This window comes from Callospermophilus lateralis, chromosome 1 (genome assembly GCF_048772815.1).
Source record: "Callospermophilus lateralis isolate mCalLat2 chromosome 1, mCalLat2.hap1, whole genome shotgun sequence".
Lineage (NCBI taxonomy): Eukaryota > Metazoa > Chordata > Mammalia > Rodentia > Sciuridae > Callospermophilus > Callospermophilus lateralis.
The window spans coordinates 30,558,384-30,576,873 of NC_135305.1; the positions used below are offsets into that span (position 1 = coordinate 30,558,384).

The 18,490-nt window shown below is 35.3% G+C and overlaps 1 protein-coding gene across 4 annotated transcripts in view; it reads right to left on the bottom strand.

The window, feature by feature from the left end:
• Nucleotides 1-18,490, bottom strand: part of Hepacam2 (HEPACAM family member 2) — a 41,676-nt gene that overhangs the window by 13,425 nt on the left and 9,761 nt on the right. For 3 of the 4 annotated variants that reach the window (XM_076861160.2, XM_076861178.2, XM_076861149.2), the window contains exons 1-3: nucleotides 15,777-16,170; nucleotides 12,080-12,364; nucleotides 4,516-4,812 (exon numbers count right to left, since the gene is read on the bottom strand). In XM_076861160.2, the coding sequence (XP_076717275.2) occupies nucleotides 4,516-4,812; nucleotides 12,080-12,364; nucleotides 15,777-16,170 (976 nt within the window). Of the gene's footprint in view, nucleotides 1-4,515; nucleotides 4,813-12,079; nucleotides 12,365-15,776; nucleotides 16,171-18,490 lie in introns of those variants that run through there. The other variant, XM_076861169.2, reaches the window with a different exon arrangement.

The window sequence follows — 18,490 nt, forward strand, 5'->3', positions numbered from 1 at the left end:
GGCAGCTGATTCATATCCCTATGGAGTTAAGACGCCATATTGAGGGGTATGCTATTTCCACACTCCACCACGGACCCACCTGAAAAAACACACTTATTCTGTGGTGGGTGCCCAGAGGGACGTCATACAAGGTCTCAGGGTCTGGATGTCAGGGTTGTAGTTCTATGTCAATTGTTATCTACAGAAGCCCAAAGTGGAGACCACACTGGAGACCTTGACTTGAGAAATTTATAGATAGATACTAAATATTTTCTTGGGTTCTTTTCCTATTCTCTTTTATGAAAAGACGTGGAAGACAAGCAATTGTAAAAGTCATCGCTTTCTCAGTATTACATACGAATTCAAAATATTTCTATTATGGTTAAATCTCAAATTATGGCCACGTTGTCTTAAGGAACTTAGGTTATTTATATACTTGAATGCCTTCATTAATTGTGAATCTTCAAATTCTGATTAGATAATTACATTTCCATAAACACTTTCACTTATATTGTATGTCATAGTGATTTAGGCTCAGTTGAAATTCTGAAGTAGAGACATCTGCATTTAAGGAAGTCCTAAATTAGGCAATAAAAGAATTACTTTCTCAAAATACAGATGCTAATTTATTATCTTATAGCAATTCTTTCTTTGAAACTTCTAGATATTGTTTTTAGTTATAGACATTTCATAATTTCTCATTAACATGACATTATACACTTGTCATGGATGAACCAAAGTATCTCTCTATATAAAGTATTAAATTGGCTAAGATGATGAGATATATACTCTATATGTGTGTGTATATATATATATATATATATATATATATATATATATATATGAAAAACATTAGCCCCATCAATCAAGGTATGTAGTTTATATAGTGGTTAAACAGACTTTGAATTCAGATAGTATTCTATCACTCATTAGCTGTGTGACCTAGCCCATTGCCTTTATTTTCTTTGGGATATCTATAACGAGATGCAGAAAGGTCAATTAATAATAACTCAAATTAGATGTGAATCATAGCCCACAGAGGTAGAAGTCACCATCTGGTTTAGTTTTATACAGGCAGAAAAACATAGAGCTAATTGCCACATTCTCTAGACTTCTTTCCCCCCAACAGAAAATCTACAATAAATCTTTTGATTATTTTCAGACCATGTTATTTTCTCTTTGTATCTGTGACCTTGGAGTCATCTTTGATTCTATTTTCCTTTGCCCTCATATCTTATTGCTGAGACTTTTTGGCTAGACATGCTTTTTGCCTCATTAGAAACAAAGAATTTCATCTAATTTCCTACAACTTGACTCTGGCTGCACTGCTTGCCAACTTGGTTCTGGAAACATCTCAAAGACAGGTGCCCTATCCTTCTAAATGATGTCAAATTCCCCTCAGATCTTAATAAAGCTTATTCATCAATGTGGATGGTCAGTACTGCCAAACTGACAGTCATTTATAACTATAGGTAGTGTACACTTAATCTGATTGCAGATAATAAATTAGCATCTGTATCTTGAAAATTAATTATTTTATTGCCTAAGATTCATTCATTTGGAAACTTAGAAAACATTAAATAATTAATAAAGCACATCAAAACTATTCATTTTCCTCTAATTTTGCTGTTGTTTGAGTTAAAGTTCTGTGAACATTTGGGGGTTGGAAAATAGCTCTGAAAACCACAAAGAGGTCACTAATGTTGACAACCCTGAATCCCTCTGAAAATTAAGCACCTGTTCTTCTTATTTACTATAATAACAAATGGTTGGTCTTTGTACAGGTCAAACAGGTTTTTTAGATTTTTATAAAAGGCAATTATCTGACATTAAGACTGTAGCTGTCTTTGGGCCTTGGTAATAAGATCTTAATCAAATATTGGGGGCTCCTGATATTATAAAAATACCTTGGCTAAATATTAATGGAGAAAGTTTAGGGAATGGGAAAGTCTTAACTATAATATATTTCTACATAGTAAAGCCATGTTTTCTTTTGCAGTAAGCATAAAGAACATGTCTAAAATGACACTCAGATTTCCACCAAACTAGTTTACTTAATTGTGGATTACTTTAAAGTCATGTTTTGGGTAGCTACCTGGGTGTAAAGTTGGTTAAGTCTATACAAGATTAATAAAACAGAAAACAAAGGAGGTAGCTTAGCTGTTTATATGTTTGCCATCCATCTTAGTTTGTAAATGGGAATTCTTGATATCAGGAATTATTTTTTTCATGTGAAAAATTTTTTTCATTCTCAGTGCCTACTACCCCATATTTGACCCACAATAAGTGTTTAAGCAAGGAATAAATAAGTGCCTAATTTTAATAACCTTAAATGCATGTTTTATGGGGTCTATAAAAGAAATATAATTTGCTGCCCCAATGAAACATAATTCAGGTAAAATTTTACAGCTAAACTCTTCAATATGGTAGCTACTAGAAAGATGTGGCTAATTATGTCAAAATTTAAACTGAAATAAAGATGCTATAAAATTAAAAATCCAGTTCTTCAGTTTTATAGTTATATTCCAATTGCTGAGAAACCAAATGAGGCTAGTGGCTACCATATTGAAAATTGTGGAAACAGCATTCTATTATAGGGTATAATATTTTCTTCATATAAAATAATCTTATGACAGTGTACAAATTCCAGTACACTTTTCAGGTGATTTTGCAAATATAATACTCTCCACGTTCATCTAAAGGAATTCTAGGAGGAACCCATCCACTACACTTTTCTTCATCCACATGCAGGTTTGTGGTAGTCTTATAATTATTGAAGGAGCTTTAAGAACTTTTCTCTTTTTGAGCTGGTGTCTCCCTAGCTATATTACTCAGATTGAATCAGACTTGTGGGGTTCAAGGAATCCTCTTTCCTCAGCTTCACAAATAGCTAGTACTACAGGTGTGTGCTACCACACTCAGCTTTTAAGAAGTTTTTTTAATAAACTCAAAATTCTACAAAGGAGAAAACATTTTAAACAAGTGATGTTTGAGCTCAAAGTTGAGCTTGCCAAATATTTAGATTCCCAGATCCTATCCACAAGACCCTGATCCAGTATGTCTGAGGTGTCTTAATGAAATTAAATTTTTAGCAATCTCCCCAGGTGATTTTGATTTATATGGCCCGAGGGGCATATATTGAAAATTTTAGCATAAGAATTATGAGGATTATGTTCTTACTGCATATATTCAAAAAAACATATAGAACTTCTCTTTATTATGGGTCCTATCATAGTCACCAGGGCTATGATGAAAAAAGAGAGCATCAGTGGAAAAATATTAATGGGTGTTACTTTTTGTGAACCTGTTCTTTCACTAATCATATGCACCTTAACCTCTGCCTCCTGTTCAAACCTTCCCTTAGGTTTTCCCCAAGTGGAATCTTTTTTTTCCAATATGCTAAGAGGAATATAGGAAGAAATTGATAATAGTAGAAATAGTAATAGAAGAGAGAAAAGAAAAAGGCGGATAAAAAAGGAGGAGAAGGAAGGGGTTTGGAAGGAAAGGAGGAGGGGGAGGGAAGGCAAGATGAGAAAAAAGAAACAAGAAAGAAGAAGGAAGGAAAGAAGAGCATGGACCAGAGAGAGGTGAAAAAAAGGCGAATGGAAAGCATTTGGTCATAGAATTGGGGGTAGAGCCATAAGCAAGAGAAAAGAGACTGAGATAATATTTAGCTTTTCATCCTCGGTTGGTAAGTCATAGGAATATTCATTTTGAAAGAGAATTCGAATAGTAATTTGGCAAGGGAAAAGGTGGTTTAGTTTGATATGTTGGACTTAGATGCTGCCTCTGGTATTTTCAAGCAGGAAGATCCAGAAGGCAGCGGGGTATACAGTTTTAGAGCTTTGAAGATAAAGGTTTGGGATGTGCCAGTGTTATACGAAACCATGAGAATGAGTGAAGTCACACAGGAAAATGAAATGGAAAGATGGAAATTTTAGTGGACATCCATATTTTAGGCAGTGATTTTTAAACTTTTATAGGTCCATAACATTTCTAAAAATAAATTGATTTGTAAAAAATACATAATTATACAGACTTAAAAATTTTTGTAATTTTCAAGGAGTTGCATATATCATTGAGAATGTCCCTAGATTTCACATTATTTAAAGGATGAGAAGTGGAACCTATCAATAACAATACGAAGAACAGTCAAATAGAAAAATCAGAATTCTAACATACAGTGATGTATTTATCTGACCTAATGTAACAATAGATATAAACCCTTTAAATTAGCAGCCTACTTCTCTTGTATTCATATTTGTAAAATTAGGAAATTAATTGTGCATGTTTAAAAGTAATTTATTGTATTTCCTTTTTCTTCATAGCCCTTTAAATTTTGCAACAGAATTTTCCTTCATTTTGTTTTGGGTTTTCTTTCTTAGAGTCATAGAAATCAGTTAACATTGGAAAGACCTGTTTTTTTAAAGTATATGAACAATTCCACAAAGTTTTTTTCTTCTACATAGATATTAGACAAGGGAAGGCAATGCATTTGTATTTTATGAGGGTACTTTCCTTTTAAGTTACACTTACCTGTGGAAGTGATGATGACTGTGAAACGAGTTTCATCTCGCCTTCCAGTTATGTTATTGTAAGCACAGCATACATAGTCAGTTGTCTTCTGGGCTACTTTCTCAGATGCAACTTCCAAGCGAGGCCCATACTTAATGACATATGTTGTATTGTCAGTCCTCTGAATCCAGGAGTAGGTGTTGGGGGGATAAGAATCAGCAGAACAATCAAATAGAATGGCTTCTCCAAGATCCACAGTAAACACTTCCCCTACTTTTAGCCCTTTATCAGAATTAACTTGAAGTCCATAAGGTCCATCTGCATCAATACAAAAAAGAAATAGAGGGGTAACATAAATATTTGCAACATACTTTGGGGGCTTGGGAGAGCTTAGTAGTATTTTACTTTCTTTGCAAGTCTTCACATGAGACTTGGGCAAACAGGTCCTTGTTTAGATCCCCAATGAACTTATTTGTAATAGTGAAAACCTGAAGTTTAGCTTTACAGACACTATCATTATCATTGTGACATTAAGTTTTTCAGTACTGTATTGATAAAGACACATTCTTGTTGGAAAACTCAATATTTTTGAAGTAGTAATTGTACTTGAAGATATTTTTACAGCATACGATGTCCATTATTTTTTTCTTTGACAACCATACTTGAATTTCATCTATTTTTCTTCTCAGTGTGAGGATAGGTCATGCAAATATTTACTGAAGGCATAGTTTCACAAGGAACAGAGATTTGTGCAAATAGATATAGGAGTGTTTCATATTTTCATAATATTAAAACAGTTAAGGAATTTTTAAAATTCCTACCCCTAAGCTAACCTTAAGATTCCACTTGGAAATATAAATATATATAAATATTTACTGTCATTAACAAATATTAATTGATCATCATTAAACTACTTAATCATGGATATACCCTGGTGTTTTCCCACACAGTCTAAGGCTTTTATAGTATTTTGCCATTCCCATGGTATCAGGTCCCAGCAGATGAAGACACATGTCTTAATGCTTTTTTTCAGAGAATAAAAAGAGAGATTAAAAATATTCCCCAGCTACAAAATTTTCTCATCTAGTCTTAAGCCCTGGTTTATATTGTAAAAACTTTCACATTTTAGACAGGATTGTACTAACTTTTCAGTGGATGGTAGCTGCTATTTTTTGGACGTTTGCTATGTGAAAGCACTTTAAATTCTTACATGTATAACCACATTAGATGGGGTAGAGAGAGAAGATGGGAGGGGAGGGGAGGGGAGGGAGGATAGTAGAGGATAGGAAAGGTAGCAGAATACAACAGTTACTAATAAGGCATTATGTAAAAATGTGGATGTGTAACCGATGTGATTCTGCAATCTGTATTTGGGGTAAAAATGGGAGTTCATAATCCACTTGAATCTAATATATGTAATACGAGATGGCAAGAGCTTTGTAATACTTTGAACAACCAATAAACAAACAAACAAACAAACAAACAAACAAAAAACAGTGTAAGGGATTATGAACTCCTCATCCAAAGTGGGTTTGCCGGTCAAACCACAGTCTCCAACGTAGCACTGGACCTCATAATGAGAGAGGGATACAAAAGAGAAGGAATTTAGAAGTCCCATCTGTTTGGGGAGACGAGATCAGTAGCCTGAAACAAATAAACAACAACAACAACAAAAAACAGATAAAACTGCTACTGGTACAGGGTTTCTTTGGGAAAAGGGATGGTGAAAATATTCTGAAATGTGATTTTAGTAAAAATGTGATTTGAAAAAAAACCCTAGATATGCTAAAAAAAAAACAACACTCAAACTGTGTCTCAATAAAGATTGTAAGAAAACACACACACACACAAAAATAAACCATATCTGATAGATGTTATTATTCCCATTATAATATTTAAAAAATTATTTGTACATTATCACATAGTTTTTAAATAGCAGAACTGGGACTCTTAAAATATATGCATTTAATCATTCATATTAATCCACTAAAAGGAAATAAAGTAGAAGAGGTAAATTTATCAGAATATTTTCTTGTTGTCTACCTATACTATTACTTCTATAATAAATTATTGTTTAATTATATATTAACTGTAATTAGTCAAATATTCAATCAACAAATATTTACTTGAGAGATATGTATAGATAATATATTTAGTATATGAGAGACAGAAATAATTTTTTAATCTTTTTTTTGGTTCTGATTTTGTTTTGAAAAGTCTTAACACTCATTTCAGAACATGTGCAATAATATAATGTGACTAGACCTTACTTAGTAGGGTCATCAGTTTTGTCAACCATTAGTTAAGTGTTCTTTAGAAATTAATGAAACTTTTTGGGTCATGGCTTTTCTCATCTTTTAATATAAAAAACTGGATTAACTTGTTGCCAACGTTCTTTCTACCTTTCAAACACCATGATTCATACTGTGCTAGAGCTATTTTAAATATGACAAGCCAATCTCAAGTTTGCAGATTTCCAGAATGGCTCTTCATTTTGTCGGTATTTTCTGACCAACCTACCTTTTGATAAACAAATTTGCAAAAATATGACAGAATCTAATGAGTCAAAACAAGGGTTTATATTTAGCTAGGGAACATACCCTTAAACATTTTTCCTTTCTAATGACATAGAGAAAAAGTGAAAGAAACCTACAGATTTACATTAATATGTCAAGATGAGGTAACCGTTTAATCACCCCTTGGTATTTGGGTTGATTGGCTCCAGAACACTTTGAGGGTACCCAAAACTGCAGATGCTCAAGTCCCTTACATAAAATGGTGTAGCATTTGCATATAACCTCCATACGTCTTCCTGAATATTTAAAAGCATTTCTAAATGACTGAAAACAACGTAAATGCTATGTAAGTAATTGTTATGACTTATTGTTTAGGGACTAAGACATGAAAAAGTATGTACACATATTGCATATAAGCTGTAATTTTCCAAATGTTTTTCTATCTGAGGTTGGTTAAATCTGTTAATGTTGAATCTACAGATATGGAGTACTGACTGTATTTTGAAATTAAAAGCAATCAGGAACTTGAGGTAGAGGATTAAAATGAGGAGGAACATATGTTCCCTGTGAATGCATTAGCACCTGTCACACTGTTTTCCTGTTTTAGACTCTGATGAAATCTCAGATGAAGCCACTGTGATCAGGATTTAGAACAGTGTACTGTGAAGTGAAACCCTCTTATTCGGAACTCCACTAAATAGTAGTAGTTTAATGGAAATGAAAATTTGCTTTTAGTCACTCAATCAAAGTTGCTATTGAGATGTTACTGTGTGCATGACACTGTTCTAGGCACTGTGAGTGAATCGAGATGTTGAAGACATGGTTCTCGAGGCTGCATCTCCAGCTCTGTGCAGCAGCAGTGCCCCTTCTGGTTGTCAGCATTGATAGAACATTAGGAAAGCAAAGGCCTCCAACCAGTGTTCACACAGAAGGAAACAAATGGGAGGAATCCACAGTGACTGGGAAGAGCAAGACGCGAGTCTATGTAAATGAGAACAATGTAATCATAAATGTATAGCCATTCAATTTAGGTCTCTTGTCTTCCCACTGGTTTTGGGAGTTTACAGAATGTGGCTGTAAAAACAAATTGCCTCATAATTGAACACACATAAAAATGAATATTACTTCTTTCAAAATGTGCTAACATTACTCAAAACTTTTTTGGAACCTCCTCATTTGAAATCATCTTAGGACCTTGCAACAGAATGAAGTGCTTTCACAAGCAGTAATTCTTTAATATTAGAGGGTGTGTCCCAAAGTCACTTCGAACCAGAGGTAGTAATAAGTAAATAAGTAATAAGTAAATAAGATCATTGAGCTAATTTGAAAAATCACTCTAGCTTAAAATAAAAATGCTTTCAAATAAAGAAATCTTAGTTTATCTTCTCATCTTAGTTTATCTTCTTTTATTTTTATTTCAATTTTGCTACTTCCTCACTTGTTGGGTTTCATGACTGGCCTCATCTTTCCTTTTTGTCTTACTTATATGCTATATCTAGCTTTTCAGAGTTGGCCTCAAATCCCTCAAACTCCCTTCCACACCAACCTCTAAGCATCTCTTCCATTACTTGGAACCTAACACCTTGAAGCATTTAAATCCCTTGCTTCTTAAAATCCTTTAAAAATCCTAAAATTCAAAGAAGCTCAATGTAAAAAAAGTCATTTGTAATTTTATTGCTCAGAGAACCAATATCCACATTTCAGTGCATGATCAAGTCTTTCTTCACACACATACACACACACCCCTAACTATATCTTACCCCGAACACACTGCTTAAAATGCATTTTCATTTTCTTTATCAGTAGCACTTCAGGCTGAGTATCCCTCTACTTTGAGGCAGAGCCTAGCACATTATTAAAGTGAATGGATATCTAGTTGGAGATGTTTGGAATGATTCAACAAGGGTGACTTCTGATACTAAAGATGAAAGCAGAAGGATAATTCCATTTTGACTTTGGATTATGGTTCACTTTTTTTGCCTTCGGCAGAAGCTTCCCAATGGAAATGAACCCATTGCCTCAGGAATGACTGTTTACTAAATGACTTGTAAAGTCACATGTCATCTGTTCTCTTTAACAATTTATGGCTGGGTGGGAACAGTACTGAAAATTCTGTCATGATGCTGCTTGCCACCCTGCTTGGGAGCAGATGGTAAGTATTTACCATGAATGACCCCTTTTTTTCCTTTAATTTTTATCACTTGGAGTACCCCCCTGCAGCAATACCATATGTTGCAAACAGAATATAGTGGTTAGTAGGTTATTAGCTGCAGCTAGAAGCATATACATCTTATGAACTGCATGTAGATATTTGTCTGAATTATCAATTTGACATTGTATTCCATCAAGGCCAATACCAAATTATGACATCATAACCTCATAAATATATGATCAATTTTGCTATATTTTGTTATATTTTTTCCTGACAAAATAAAAAAAAATGATTCCTGCTTTCATGAAAAAAAACTGTCATGGAAACAGTGCTTTTAGAAAACAGAATAGATGATTTGTGCTAAATTATGATGTGGACCTCTATGAAGAAATATTAGAATGTGACATTTACAAGATTATTGAAGAACGTTGCTAAAGGTCAGAAAAACAAAGGGCTGAAGCACTATAATGAAGAAACTGTCACCTTATAACAGGAATCTAACCTTTCCACAGTATCATCAAGTATCACTGGAATCTGAAAGGGTATGAAAAAAAATAATGTATTCCATTTTAGTCAAGTTCAATAAACTTTATTGAGTTCTTAATCTGTGTCAAGTGTTTCCCTACAGATATAAAGGTAAATAATGTGAAATTATTACTTGGGTTTGGGGTGCTTATGAGTGGAGGAGAGTCAAGGAAAACATAATGAAGTGAAAACCAGGAAAGATTTCTGACACAATCTCATTTCCTATTCTTTCTGACAACATTAAAAGGTAGTACTTTGGGATTAATATTCACTATATGATATCTGGCTGGCATTTGTTCCTTTCGTATGTGAACATCAACTATTTAGACTAAATAATAAGAACAACATAGGGATGTGTCCACATAGTCCTAGATTTTGATTTGAGTAGTCTGTTCATATTTTCTTTTTACTATGTTTAAATAAATGAAATACCAAAGTTTGTGTTATTTGAAATTGAGTTAAAGTTTTAATTCTTTCAGAATAATTGCCAAGAATATGCATATAAATAAACTGCACCAACTCTGAACTTTTTGCTCCAATTCAATGCCAGTCTCATAGAATAGTCACAGCGTGTAGTTTCTTTGTGAATCTATTTAACAGCCTATATTTTAATGTAGATGGAATATTTTCACAATGTTATAAGAATGTAAGATTAAGTAAAACCATCATTAAAATACAGCTAAGAATTTAGCTATAAAAATAATGTCATAATCACAATATAAATTATGACTTGTTTCCATACATTTTAAGGTACTTTTACTTTGGCTTTATGCCTGGGTTCCTTCTGTCCCCATTGCCTGTAATCATTTCCTAAGACATTGCCACTTGTCCCCAATCATATCAATTGTTCTAAGTCCACTGAAACATGTCACTTTCTGCAAGAAGCCTTCTCCCCAGTCAGAAGCAATATTTCAATCCTCTGAATTCCAATGGGTTGATATTATTGTGGTCATGATGGCTCTTATACTGTACAAGTCATCCAGAGTTCTAAGAACTTTTCATATAGTAATAGTTTCAATCCTCACAATAACTGTTCAGAAAGATCAAGGGATTTACTTAAGGTCACACAGGTAATGACTGAATGCATTTCCCACTTCAATCTGTCTGATTACTAAGCACCTAAGTGCAAAGCTTTAGTGCCTCTTTCAGTATTATGAGTATATATTTGATGAGTGACTATACATATATACATGCACAAACATATACTTATATGCACACATATAACATATGTGTATATGTGTATGTGTGTATGTATGTGTCATAATTCTCATCTTATTATACAACCAGCTGAAACCTCCACCCTCATGCCACAGAGGTAACAAGTGTCCTGCTACTTTTCTTGATAAGTTGTGATGGCAGCCATGCTCTAAATTACATGGCAGCTGCTAAAAAGACTTCCTGATGTTACAGGTCATTGGTTCTCATTTTGTCCCCCAGGAGACATATGGAAATGTCCAGGGACATTTTTAGTTGTTACAACTGGAGAGGGTTGCTACTGGTATGCAGTGGGTAGAGGCCAAGGAAGATGCCAAACACTGTATTGCACAAGATAGTCCCCATTACAAAGAGTGAGCCAGCCCGAAATGTCACTAGTATAGAGGTTTAGAAACTACTAAACTGAAATTAGAATAGCATTAATAAACATATTAGAGGTAGTGCTATGAAGTGGAAAGGACTGGGGAAATAATGCAATAAAGAAAGTGCTTGGGTTGGTGATAGTAATATGACATGAGCTGAAGGGTTTGATAAACTTAACTGTGCACATGAGTTTAAACTCATGCAGGGAAAAAAGATCACAAAAAATTGAAATCCAGAAATAACTGTTGATTCCCTGGGAACCTGAATTATTTTTGACAGAATAATTAAGTAGAATCTAGAATCTTCCCTGCACCTTCTAGAATCTTCCCTGCACCTTCTTCTAAAAACAGCTGAGAAATGCGCAGAAAGAACAACAATGCCCTGGGGTGTGCTCTCCGTGCATAACCTAGAACACTTTTTTTCCCTTGGGGTCAGTTACAGAGCAAATTCCTCTCCCAACGTCTTCCTTTTGGGATGAACAAATTAGTACCTCTACATGATTCTGGGATCTTGAAGTCAAATTCTTACTTTCCCCTGCAAATGAGGTCACACAATGTACTGAATTCCAAATTATATCTTGAATGGCTCCTGGCCAGTATTTCAACTTGGTCTTCAAGAAATAGGATTGTGTTAGCAGATAAATTTTATGAGAAGACAATGCCTACGAGATATGACTATAAATAATCTTGAACTACAATAATGATAAAATACCGAATGATATCTGGTGCTGATATTCTGTGGGCCTACCCCTATGAGAACTTTCCAGAAGAAAAATATCTTTTGAGTAATATAAACAAACAAACAAGCAACTTACAATAGATGGTGGGCATAATGATGTTGCTTTCCATCTCACTGACAGGGTTCTTCACCAGGCAACTGTAATTCCCAATGTCTTCCTTAGTCACTGGGGAAATATGAAGTGTGTTGTTTTGAGGAGAAAAGGAATAGGTGGAACTGGTGCAGATAGGCTTCCCATTCTTTAACCACTGGTAAGCCAATCGGGTGCCCCCTTCCACCTGGCACACCAGGGTTATGTTCCCCACATACTCCACAGCCCCAGAGGAAGGGTGAGTCCAGACCACTGGTTTTGTGACAGGATCTGCAAAATCAAGAGAGAGAAATTATTTTTGCTATCCATGAAACTACAATAAAACTCTCTGTGGTTTTTCAAATATTAAATCCTGGAGAAATTATTCCAACATTTTATATTTTGTAAATGTAGACAGGCAATAATTAAAGAAGAGAATAAAAAGTCATGGGAAATGCAAACTAATAAAATATAATAATTTTATTCATAGAAAGAACCAAATTTTAGAACTTACTCTTCAAATATTGTATAATGAAGCCATTTGCTATATAGATAATGTAGTTAGTAGTCAAGAACCCCAATTTCCTTATTTCCTGTTCACTGTGCTTTCCCCAACACCACAAAGGTATAATTTCCCAGGCAAAATGTATATGCTTATTTCCCTCTCTTGACTTGTCCTAATGTACCAAGAGCAGCTGGTTGGAGTGATTGTGGTGAACCCAAATTTCCAACCACTATCGCAAAGTAAACAGTTCATATATAGTATAATGTTAAAGAATCAAGGGAAAGTATTAGAGACTCAATAGGCACAGTTTCCTCTTCTACATAAAAGAACCCAGTGTATGTTTTAATTGTTTTGCATTTGTGTTGCAACATAATGTTAGTTATTTTAACAAACCAACACCTACATTTCAACATTGATTCAATCTGATAACAGATTAAAATGTATTGTTAGGACTGTACTAAATTAAGAGCTATAAAACACAAATTCAATAGAAATTTCTGTTGGGAAGTTGAGTTACAGGAAAATAGTTTTATATTCCAAGTTTGACAGATAGTGGGTACTTAATATTTATCAAATGAATACATTTCCAAGAATACATAATATTTCCTTCTGAATTTCTACTCTGAAGTTGATGGTAGAGGGTGGAAATGATATATATATTCACAACCATTTTCAGCAACCTTCACCAATATCTGAGGTTCTTGATTCTTTATTTGATAAAAACAGTGACTTGCCCAGAGTTACCTGGCATTCAGTGGTAAAAATAAGAGGACTTTAAGTCTAGCAATATTTCTCTCCTGTATTTTGGAGAGAAATGCATTTAATAATCTCCTGTGTATGATTACAGAACACAGAGAGAATAAGATGCCATATGAGTGACTGATAATTTGCACCAATATTGAGACTTAAATTTCCTATCAAGGGTTCACTTGAGGTTGCTGCATCCTCCTTCAGCAAATCTATCTTGAATCATGTTTACATTTTTTTACAATGGAAAATGTGCATCAGAGCACAAACAGACCCAATTATCCAGCCCAGGGAAGATAGAAAGAAATAAAATATAAGGAGGAATGAAGTTGTAAGCAACTTGTAATGGGGAGCTGAGTAGTTCTGAAACTTCCATCAATTTTCAAGGTGGGTTTTAGCAACTGGCTTGTCCATTTAATCAATCCTTTATCTTTACTGGCAAGAGGAAAGGATTTAGAATAATATTTTATTTATAATATCATGAATTTAAAAAAATTGAACTATATATATTTATTTGAACTATATATATTTATTATATTATATTTATTTATAAGGTTTTATTAAAGAACCTTATATTTAAAGTGCATCTTTATGTAGAAACATATATGGTATGGTATAAAGAGATAACATGTGAACAGTCTTTTATGAGGAGAACCAGTCATTAGAATAGTCATCAGTACTGTGAGCCTAGAACAGTGTTACTCAGATGTGGAAGTTTTCCTTCTGAGAAGAATTTTTGCTCAGGTCCTAAAAGCCAAAGAAGCCTTTACTGGTTGCATTTCCCTTATCAGGTCCAACTTCCCTATTAAGTTTTTGGAGAGACAGGAAAACTTCACAAAAATTCCTATTAGGTATTTCTTTTCTTTCCCTAAAGTCGCCCTTCAGGCATCTGATTCCACATCCTTTATCTTAGCTCCCCTGCAGCCTCCCTTTCTCTTCAATAGTCCACTTACTATGCAACCACTCAACATGTGGTTTCTGAGTCTATTAATGGCCAGCAAGTTTTTTTTGGGGGGGTGGCGAACCAGTGATGGAATTCAAGGACACTCGACCCCCTGAGCTACCTCCACAGCCATATTTTTGTATTTTATTTAGAGACAGGGTCTCACTGAGTTGCTTAGCACCTCACTTTTTGCTGAGGATGGCTTTGAACTCACGATCCTCCTGTCTCAGCCTCCCCAGCTGCTGGGGATTACAGGCATGAGCCACTGCACCCAGCAGCCAGCAAGGTTTTATGCAGTAAAGAGAAAGCAGCAAAATTCCTATGGACCTTAAATTTTAGTTAGGGAAGATAAACAATAAACATAATGACACTGGTATGTGTGTGTGCGTTTGTGTGTATGTGTGTGTGTGTTTGAAGGAGTAAGATTATATTTTATATAAGTTGGTTAGGAAAGATTTAAGAGATAGTGTGATATTTGAGTTGAGACCTAAGGAAATAGGGGAAATACCTTGGAGAAAAGCCATCTAGGTAGAGTGAACAGCAAGTAAAAAGACCCTAAAATGTGTGTTTGGCCTGTTCAAGGAGGAGCAAGGAGATCAGCAAGGCCAGGACAGAGGTGGAAATGGTGTCAGATAGGTGCGAGGATGTAGGGCCTTGAAGTCCTTGTTAGCACTTTGGTTTTATTTTGAGTGAGTGAGAAAGCTGCTGGAGGAGATTTAAATTGCAAGAGGCAGGAGCAGAGTCGCATGCTACTAGAATAATCCAGGCTATAGCTGGTGGTTGAGGGGGGAGTCTGATGGGGGAGGTAAGTAGCTGTACTCTGTCTATATTTTGAAGGTAATGCTGACAGGGTTTTCTTGTGGACTGGGTGTGGGTTGTATGGAAAGTCAGGGTCAATGATCACTGCAAGGTTTTAGTCTGAGAAACTGATAGAATGGAATTGATATTTACTAAGATGAGAAATATCAAATAAATAGCTCTAGAGAGAAAAATCAGAAGTTGGGCTTTGGACATAATACACTTAAGGTATGCCACCTAGTTATCTTAATAAGAAAAACATATCTAAAATTTAGCTAACTCCACTCCTCCTCTGAGAACATTTCCAGAAACTCTATTGTCTTTAAGTATAGTTATTGAGTTTATTCTCCCCAAAACAGTGTATCAAATTAAAAACTTCATGTGACACAAATAAAAATACTACTGAGATTTAATTTATTTTTCATCTCATTATATTAGTAACTTAATTTTTGCAGTTTCCAGGGGAACTAATAACAAGTTATACTTATTGCTTGATTATTTTTTGCTGGGCACTGTGCATATCCCTTACATAAATGTCTGATCTAATCTTCAGAAAGCCTCATGAAGTTGATAATATCATTAGTGTCATGAGACATAGAGGCTTTGAGAGTTAATTAATTTTCCCAAAATTTCAGAGTCTAGGAAGTTTAGAGTCCTGAACCTCTGCTAACTCTATACCAGCTTGCTATATACAGTCATAGTGGACTCACCATCTACAGTGACTTGTATCTTCTGACTTGAGGATAGAGTTCCATTTCCCTGAATATTGACCTTCACAATGTAATTGCCTTCATCGGTGAACTGCAGTGGGTTGATAAGCAGAGATGCATTGGGTGGCATCATGGTAAACTTGTGTTGGTATTCCAAGTCGGGAACCACAGACTTATTCACAGAGCCCAGCAAGTATTTGGGCATTGTGTGGGGCCTCTCAAACAGCCATATGATCTGGATGTCCGATGCTGGAGTGTGGAAGCCATAGTGCACAGGAAGGTAGAGGGCCTGACCCCTGATGCCATGGATAGTCTGTGACGGCACCATCACCTTCAACCCCGAACAATCCACTGCTACAAAGGCAAAGAAAACTGTGAAGACCCTGAGCCACATTTCATAATCCAAAGGAATAACCGCAGAGAGAATTTGATCAAATGATAATCCTTTTCAAAGAAGAGAGGCTTCTTAGTACTGACCATTCTAGTACCGGTTTCAGGTAGAGGTAAATATTTGTCTCAAAACCTTATGCATTAAAAAAGCTCCACCCAAAATCTATGCTGAATGCATGACTTCTTTAAAGTCAAGAAAAAAATGAAAAGCAGAAGTAATTATCTATAACTGTTAAAGAATAATGGGAAAAGGAGAAGTGGGAAAGATTGTTAGTTCTAAAGTCCAAGGAAACCATTAAAACATTTGAAATTATGACTATATTAATGTCTGTGCCATATCATATCCTGCTCAAACTATATAATTTCAGAAATATGGGGGAGGGAACAAGGTTTATTTCATTCTAAGAATTTCCCCCCAAACCTTCTGAAATGGCTTATTATTCTATTTTTAGAAGTTTTCCCCTTTAGCCAAAGCCTTGCTGAATGAAATAACCCAAAGGAAAGTGGTATTAAACCACAATAAATCATGACCAGTCATTTTGCCCAGGAGAGGAATCTAGTTGATGTGTTTGAGGAACAGCAAGGGGAAGGCACAGATGGAACAAAGTGGAGGAGGAAGAGAGTAGTAAGATATGAGTTCAGTGAGTTGGCCAGAACAGATTGGGAAGGACCTTACAATCATGGGAAAGACCTGGACAATATGATTCTGAGTGATATGGGAATGCAACTGGAGTCTTACCAACAGAGAAGGGGTATTATTTTTTCTTATGTTTTATTAGACTTGTTGCTGTGAGAATAAACTGGACTAGAGAGAAGAGCAGGAACAGAGAGACCACTTTGGAGGTGACTTCAATAAAACAGGCAAGAGATGATGGTGTGGACCAAGGTGCTAATAAATGATATGCAAGAGGGTTGGTGTTATTAAAGGATTTGCTGACACACTTGGGATGAGATATAAGAAACAAAGAGGAATCAAGCATGACTGCCATGTTCTTGAGTTAGGCCAAATGGAAGAAAGGAGTTGCAACTGATAATTCCTGAGGAGAAAAGGTTTTTTGGGGAAGATCAGAAGTTATTTTTGGACATGTTCATTTTGAGATACCCATTAGACATGTAAAAGGCCAGGTAGAATGGATATAATTGGACATGAAAACCTGGTCGAAGGGAATTTAGGAGAGAATGAGAGACCTAGATGATTCTGGGGCATGGAGCTGTGTGCAGTGCATAGTCCTGGGCAGTGCCTGGGTTGTTTGAGCCCATGCACTTGCAGATGTATCTTAAGTCTGCAGTTTTTTTCCTATTTTCTGGCTCCTGGAGGTATCCCTATCTTATACTCAACCATGACATATTGTTTTATTTTTTTAACATTTTTATGTATTTGCAAAGGAGAATCCTCCTTAACCTAGGCTAACATGTTTCTGGAACTCTAATTCAAAGCTTTTTGCTTCAAGATCTTCATTTTCAAAGGAGGCACTATAATTCCTCCATCCCAGGAATGTTAGAAATGGGGAGAGAAAGTGGTAAGTTTAAATGTGGAATATTTTGGACAGTGAGAGAAAAAAAGAGAGAATGGAACAGAAATTGGAGACAGTGAGTATAAACATTTTTGCAGAGTTTTTCTGCAGGAGCAGAAAAATAGGATGGGAGTTGGGCAGGAATGTAAAATGTGAAATCAAGTTTTTACCTACTGAGAAAGATCCACGTGAAAGGGATGTTGATGAAGGAGAATGGAGATGAGTGAAGGTTGAATAAAATCCTTGAGCTGATGAGAAGAGATGGTAATTAAGCACAAATATGGGGGTTTTACACTTTCAATTTTCATATATACAAAATATGTATTCTCTTGGCTGATGTCCTTCTTCATTGTTACTAGGAAGCTTCAGTGTTACTAAGGGGTGGGTGACTTCATCTAAGTCATGTTATGGTAGGCCACTGACATGAAGATGGGAAAGGTAAAAAGGTCTGTTTATCTCTTGCAATGATTTATTCGGAGAAAGTGAACATTTAGGCCTACTCTTGAGGAATCTACCAAGAATATATTTATTTTCTTCCTTCCTAGGGTAGAGGCAAGAGCAGATTCCTATGGTTTTGGCATCTGGTGAGTTATTGGTACAAAATGAGACTTTGGGATCGGCAGGATGTTAAAGCAAAGAATTCAGAAGAAAGCATGAAGAGGAAGAGATGAGAAGGCTAGAGGGAGACAGACCCCTAAACACTCAATTGAAAGTGACTGAATGAACTGGAGTGTATAAGACAATAAGGGGAACATAAAGACTTAGAGTATCCTTGGCTTCTCTGTGGATTTGTGATTATGATTTTTAAAA